General features: G+C 52.9%; 1 protein-coding gene across 1 annotated transcript; it reads left to right on the top strand.

The window, feature by feature from the left end:
- Positions 1-5,965: 5,965 nt before the first annotated feature.
- LOC125541083 (uncharacterized) lies at positions 5,966-6,986 on the top strand. Its single transcript, XM_048704568.2, has one exon. The coding sequence runs from the start codon at positions 6,081-6,083 to the stop codon at positions 6,813-6,815; it is 735 nt and encodes a 244-aa protein (XP_048560525.1). The 5' UTR covers positions 5,966-6,080; the 3' UTR covers positions 6,816-6,986.
- The last annotated feature ends 796 nt before the right edge of the window (positions 6,987-7,782 follow it).

Raw genomic sequence — 7,782 nt, 5'->3', positions numbered from 1 at the left:
GGCGCCAGTGGCGGCGGGGGAAGGTCTCGCGATGGAGGAGGAGCTGATCGTGGCTTGCAGGAGAAGGTTCGGTTTAGCCTGAGATAACGGGGGAATCACGACGGAGTTAGTTCGTCAGTAAGATCAACCTTTAAGATCAGTGCCTGGGTTTACCATTTTTGCCCTACAATATATGTATAGGGCAGACCAGGAAAAGGATGCGCGCGTTTTAACAACTTGTTCGCGTGTGCAAAGATATGCAGATCGGGTCGGGTGCCCCGGCCACATTGTTGGAGCATCTCCCTAGCATATCTCGCCATCCGGTAAAATAACCGCCGGTTTACGGGACGGAGCCCATAAAACCAGCCCGATAGACCCCCCCCCCCCTCCCGAATCCGTGAGGCCATTTCCTCCATATCAACGAGATTTTGACAGATTTTGGCGGCTCCCATTTCCTTTGGGGCGGATGCACTTTCGCCGGTTTTCGTTCATGCCTCCACTTCCCATCGCCGCCGCACATCCCGCCCATTCTTGCTGCCCTGCGCCGCCCGAAAGCTCTACCACCACGCGCCACATCCATTCCACCAAGTTTCGCCATGTGTCAGCGGCCCACACCGCCCAAAAGCTCCGCCATGGATCTGCCCGGACCTTGGCGCGTGGCCTTGTAGCATGCGCATCCAGTTGGTTCCGGCGTCGGAATCGATGGGGCTTTCCCGCACGTGTCGGAAGAAGGGGGCGGCGCAGCTTTGCTTCGGCCGGCAGGGAGAAGAAAAGGGCGGCGCGACTCGGCTTTGCTTCGGTCGGCTGCAGAGAAGAAAGGGGCGGTGCGGCTTTGCTTCGGGCGAGGTATGTCCAACACCCGCGGGTTTGTGCTCAATTTGGCTCGGAGTAGGTTCGCGTGAAATTTATGGGCGTTTTGTGTACATTTTGTAGATGGATTGGAGTCCGTCTGCATCGTCTACGTCTGATGATTCGAACATAGACGAGATGATCCTCGACGAGGATGTAGACAACCTAGTGTTGTTGCGTCTCGTGGAAGAAGTTGAGGCGAGGCCAAAGAAAAAGCGGCGTGGATCCACTGTCGACCGGCTATGCCTTCTCTACAACCGAGCTCTCGGCCACAAGATGCTCATGAAGTACTACTTCACTGAGGTACCGACATATCCGTCTCACCTCTTTCGTAGGTGATATCGAATGCGTAGATCATTTTTCATCCGCATCGTTGAGGCTTGCGAGCAAAATTGCCGTTTTTCACTCGGCATTGGAATGCCACTGGTTTGATTGGCTTTAGTGCGTATCAAAAAATTGGCGGCGATGAGAGCGATTGCATATGTTGTTCCCACCGACTACACGGATGATTATCTTCGCATTGGAGACTATACCACCATCAAATGTGTCTGTGTCTTTGCGAAGAAAATGATCCGGGTTTTTGGCCCGGAGTACCTTCGAGCTCCAAACGAAGAACACACAAAGAAACTCATGGCAATGAACGAAGCAAGGCGATGGCCGGGCATGCTAGGTAGTATTGATTATAGGCATTGGAGGTGGAAGAACTGGCTGGTGGCTTGGGCAGGGCAATACACCGGCCACAGACGTAAGCCCACCATCGTGCTTGAAGTCGTGGCTTCACATGATCTATGGATGTGGCATTGCTTCTTTGGCTTGTCGGGGTCTCTCAATGATATCAATGTTTTCCAGTGATCTCATCTATTTGCTCAAGTAGCTAGTGGCAAAGCTCCGGCTTGCAACTATACCGTCAATGGCCACGACTATATCCTGGGGATACTATCTTGCCGATGTTATTTATCCTGCATGGTCAATATTTGTCCCCAAAATCAAGAAGTTTTTTTGTTGAAACCATTGTTTAAGAAATCGGTAACTGGTAGCTGCCCGGCCTGCTTGGGAGTAGCGATTAATCGGTGAATCGGCCTATTAACTAGATTAATCGGTTGACTAATAATCGGTAGCTATTGAGCTATGTAATATATCTAGTTTTTATGTATTATACCATACTCTCATGCTCTCAGCTATGTAATATACCAATATATGCTACTGTTTGGTCGAACCCTAGCTATTGAGGAGTGAGAGGGTGATGGGATGAGTTACAGGCCAAAATTTTGGGCTTTGTTTGCCCACTAGTTAATGGAACGATAGCTACTAATTGGCCTAACAACCTATTAGTCGGTCGGACAGGCCAATTAATCGGCCTAACAAGTTAACACGATGAATAGGTGTTATTCGATTCGGCCACCCTACGAGTAGCGATTAATTGGCCCATTAACTGATTAATCGGATGAATTCTTGAACGGTGGTAGAAACACAAGAAGCTTGTCAAAAGGATATTGACAGGGCATTTGGTGTGTTGCAAGCTCGGTTTGCTATTGTTTGAGGTCCTACTCACTTATGGGATAAAAAAATCCCTCAGAAACATCATGACTGCTTGTGTAATTTTACACAACATGATTGTCGAGGATGAGAGAGATTTGGAGTTAGAGTTTAATTATGACAATGTTGGAAGCCGTGTGAAGCCTGTCAGGGACACAGATGAGATCACTGCATTTCTTGAGACCTACCGGACGATTGAGAACTGTGATTCACACAACCAATTGCAGCATGACCTTATTGAGCATCGGTGGCAATTCTATGGGGGAAGATACATCCCCATTTTTATCATTTCTATTCGTGTGTGATTTGAAAAATTTGGTGTTGTAATCTTATTCGATTTTGAACATTTGTTGTAATGAAAACTATTGTTGTATTGTGAATTGCTTTTCGGACCATTTATATTCGTATGTTAGATTTATATTATGATTCCATTCAGTTCATATTATTGAAATATATAATTTGTTCGATGCAATGCAAAATTTCCAGTGCCGCGAGCGCTCCGGCGGAACAGATCCCATAAACACGTGTGGGACACGTTTACGGGATCTATTCCGCTAGAGCGCTCGCAACACTGTAAAAGATTTTTGCGGGCCACCCAGTTGCGGGATCTGCTAGAGATGCTCTAGGAAATGACCTCGTCTTTGACAAGCTACTTTGAAGGCCCCAAAAGCCATGGATCTGTGATGGATCCACGTCGAGCTTGGGTAAAGAGGTGTTCTGCCTCTCTCCTTTCGGTCCACTCTAGTTGTGCTGGATGATAACGGGTGTTCGCATTAAGCTCAGGTGATCTTCAGTCTTGATTGTGATTTTGTTTCTAGGCTAGAGTCTTTGGGAGTTATTATTGTTCTGTTATCTTTATAATTTTGTTTGCTTGACATCTACATGACTTGATAATATTTTTATGAATGAGGTAAATATTATCTTCAAAAAAGAGAGACTGTAATGCCTCAGCTCTATGACGTTGGGAGATAATACGCATTATTAGGGCATCACTAATGCGGACCCTCAAATCGTCCGCATATGTACGGACCACGCGGTCCGGACATCTTGGTAGGGAAGGCGAAGGGGCTTTGCTGGCCTCTGTACCACTGCCACACCCACATCTGACCGCCCTGGCCCACCCAAACTCCCTCCCTCGTTCGCGCGTGTTTCCTGTCTAGAACAGTCAGCGACGCTCCAGAGAGTTAGTGACGCATTATGCCCAACCAGAGCGGACGCGACCTCTCACTGGCGGTGGCATTAAAGTGGCGTGCCGGCCGAGAGCACACGAGTTCTCCGCACTCAAACAACACCACAGTCGTGTCTCCGTCCATCTGCCGACCATATTAATGATACGCGATTGTCGAGGAACATACTACGACGCCAACCGTCCGTCCGTCTGTCGTCCACCATTTTCATTCGCTCGCTATTTAGACTGCAGCCCCGGCCATAGCCGCATTCATCCTCCTCCGGTCCCTTTCTCCTCTCCGCACCACTCCCACCATGGCCTCCTCGTGCTCCAAAACTCTCTGGGACGGACTATTGCCAGAGAAGAAGAAGGAGATGTCCGTCATTGCTACTAGCTGGCAGGCCGGCAGGCAGCCGGAGGCTGATGACGTCGCAATGGAGGACACGACCGAGGACGATCCGGCACCACACTCGCCGATGCATTGCACCATAACCATCAGCGAGGCATGTGCCCATTACATGGACATGGTGCGGGAGGAGTGGGAAGAGCAGTTCCAGGAGGCGCAAACCGGCGCGGCCTCCAGCTCCTTGAGGAGCACCGGCAGGCGGAGGAGCAGCTCGTTGCCGGCAGGGCGATCACACCGGATGCGGACATGGTGGGGCAGGCGGCACTGCTCGAGTCCTACCACTCAGTCCGCGAGATCTGTATGGACCGCTGGCTGTACCGCCAGTGACAGGCGGAACTAATGGCCACCTACAAGGAGTTCGATGAGGCGGCGGACGAGGTGTGGGGCAAGAGCGACGACAAGGAGGGCATCGCCGGCTCCGCCAAGGTCGCGTCCTGCCGCCACGACCATGAAGTCGGCACGTCCACGCGTGCCGCTAGCAACGAGGAATAGTAGTGCATGGTAGGTCGCCGCCGCTCAGGTCCTGGGAAGGCTACCGAGCTTGGTAGGTTGATAATCCTCGGCCTATTAGCCGCTGAAGCTATGGTGGCTGAAAGGATCGATATGATCGACTAGGGGGGAGGGGGTTGAATAGGCGACTAACAATTTTTATCTCGCTTTAACAAGTTATGGCTTGACAAGAAAATAGGTTGTTTAGATATCCAACTAGTTGAACAACCTATATGACAAGCAAAACAACAAGCATAGACAAGCAAGCACAAGATACAAACACAATAAAGCTTGCACAAAATAAAGGTAAGAAGTAACTGCAAGTGGAGATGGTGAAGACGAGGATATGGTATCGAAGTTCTCTCCTTTTGGGGAGGCACGTCTCCGTTGGAGCAGTGTGCTACACATTTGCTAATGCTTTTGTTCATGAAACTTCTTAAAAAATATATGTGCATGTTTGCTTCATGTGCTACACATTGAAATTTGAAGAGAATTGGAATGTTTGAACAAGGAAACGAAAAAGTTTATGAAGGTTAAGATATGGTGACTCTGGATTTCTCGTAGTCCAGCCTTCAAACACTTCATACGCATTAGACTAGTCACAATGTGGAGTAACTTAGAGTAGTAACATGCATATGTTATTAGTCTATGTTAGTACCTATACAATGGGTACGTTCACTTCATTTATTATGTTGTACACTAATCTTTTTTTGATATGTGATGTTACAGTAACTAGCTATGTTATCACATGTATCTCTTTCTTCATTAATTACATGCTACATCATCTATTTTGTCTAGATAAGTGTGATGTTACATCTATATTACTTTCATTGTGGGTAGTCTTATCACGATTCCCGACACGACGCCTCTGCTCGAGTTGCTCCCAGGCAAAGAAGCAAACCATTTTGTTGGTCGATTCAAAGCGATCGATGTGACCCTGCACTGCACGCGAAGCAAGCTATAAATCCAAAAAGCGTCCTTTTGGAACGGTGCGGATCCAGTCATAGTAGCTAGGAGGCGGCCGTACGTGTAGAACGTTCTGGACAGTCGATCCCGTTCACTAACTCACCTATCCGGCAACGGTTTCCGTGACTTTGGCAGCCCATGCGCCGTCCACAAGCTCCTCCACAGATCAAGGAGGACTACTCTAGAGATGTAGTACGCGCGAACCCTCGTCGGCACGGCAACCACCAACGACGACGTACCGACCACCCGCCATGCACGCAGCTTCGGACGCGGGTGCAGCCACGCGCGCGCGCGCCGCCCTTCCACCTCGTACCACGCACCGCTCCCTGCCTGCATCCATCGATTTGACGCCGCGGCCGGCTTGCTCGCCGCCCTCCCAACTTGGCAGCGTCGCCCCGAGAAATCGCGAAAACGCTGCGGACTTTGACCACCGACGCGAGCGTCATGTCAACCGCCACCCACGACCCATCCATCACTCTGTGCAGCGCCCGCACGTACATGTCAAACATTTATTTTCTCGAGTGGTTATGTCAAACATGCGCTGCCAACTTGTGTCCACAGCTCGCTCACCGTGGTTATTATATATAGCGGGTTAGCAGCCGCGCGCGTCAACCAGCCATAAGGTAACGTGCAGATCGTCGTGGTTGCTAGCTCCATCATATCACTGCTGTATCGTGCGCGCGCACCATGGCAAACGGCGTGCTGCGGTGGCTCTGCGTCGTCCCTGGGCGGACGCAGCGGAGGCGGAGGCGCGCGGTGAAGCTGGTGCTGTGGGGCGGGGAGACGCGGGCGGCCGAGCCCGGGAGCACGGCCGGGGAGGTCATGGTGGAGCACGGCGCCGGCGGCCGCGTGGTGTGCCGGGCCGACGGGTTCCGCATCGGCCGCTCCTCGCCAATGCTCGCCGTCGAGGACCGGCTCGAGGCCGGCCGCACGTACCTCGTCGTCCCCGTGGACCGGCTCCCGGCTCAGGGCCAGGGCGCGGTCACCGCGGCGTCGCTCGCGGCGCTCTCTTACGACAGCCACAACGGCCGCGCTGGCGGCGCCCCGTCGTCGGCGCCGTCGCTGGCCGGGGACGGGAGGAGCCCGTTCGAGTACGTCAAGGACGGCGACGGCCGGACGGTGATCAGCGTCACGGAGGAGTTCATCGTGAAGACGATCACGGGGAGACGGCCGCCCGCTGGCGCCGGTGGTGGTCGTGGTGATGAGGAGGACAACGGGTCGCCGATCTGCAGCACGCCGGAGCTGAGGAAGCACTACGAGCTGTTGGTGGGGGCGGCGAGGGGGCGGCCGTGGTCGCCACGGCTGGAGACGATCGAGGAGCGGAAGGCGCGCAGGGGGCTGGACGTCGTGATCAGCCCCCGGCGGCTGTCGCCGGCGAAGCTGCTGGGGTTGGTCAAAGGATCCAATGAGCTAGCGAGGTAGGACGCCGGCCTTGCGCACGTATTATGCATGCATGCAAATTACAGACCCCTACACTCTGCAACAGACCAACAGTGACCGTGCACGTGAATACCATTTCTCAACAATGACCTTCGCTGTACATATACTGCTATGTGGCTCCATCTAGTGAATGAACTTGCCTTGGCTGACGCATCCGATCTGTACATTTTGCTTAATTTCCTTGAGGATTTCGTACAGCTGAAAAGATTTATATATCTATAAGAGCATCTACAACCAGACTTAGAGCATCTCCAACCGTTGGCCCCCCAAGAGGCGCGTAAAATCGCCGCCTGGGGGCGAGCCGGCGCTAAACTCGGCGTGGGGGCTTTCGGGTCCCCAACCGTCGGCCCCAGGGTCGCCTCCAAAAGGCGGTTTAAAAAAAAGAATTCAGCTAAAATTCGGTAAACTGGACAAATATTCGGCTAAAGTTCGGCGATTACATAAAAACTGGGCAAACATAACAAAGTAATATTCGGCTAAAGTTCGGCGATTACATAAAAACTGGGCAACTACTACTATGGGTCGAAAAACGCCTTGAGTGCGGCGAAGTCGCCGACGTCGCCGCCATCCTCGTCGTCGTCCTCATCGGCTTTCTCCTCCTTGACGCGGCCGCCCCTGCTGGACCCCTGCCCGGTGTCGCCCTGGCGGACCGGTGGCGGCGGCGCGTCTATCGTCGCTGTCGTCGAGGACGACAACGCCTCCGTTGTCGCGGCCACGACCCCGAGCTTCAAACTGCTCGTAGGCGCGGCGCTGGCGCTCCAGCTCCGTCCGCGCCCAGTCTTCACGTGCCCACTTCAGGGCCGCCGCGTCGTCGAGCTCCTCCATGACGCCGGCGGCGAGCCCTGGCTCCATCTTTGGTTTGATATAGTGGGGAGGAGCCAAGGAGGAGCCGCGCCCGCAGCCCTTGTTGATGACGATGCCGACGTTGCGGGTGCGCCGGCCAAGCGGC

The sequence above is a fragment of the Triticum urartu genome, chromosome 2A (assembly GCF_056163025.1).
Source record: "Triticum urartu cultivar PI428250 chromosome 2A, HENAU_Tu73, whole genome shotgun sequence".
Classification (NCBI taxonomy): domain Eukaryota; kingdom Viridiplantae; phylum Streptophyta; class Magnoliopsida; order Poales; family Poaceae; genus Triticum; species Triticum urartu.
This window is presented reverse-complemented; position numbering and strand designations above follow the sequence as displayed.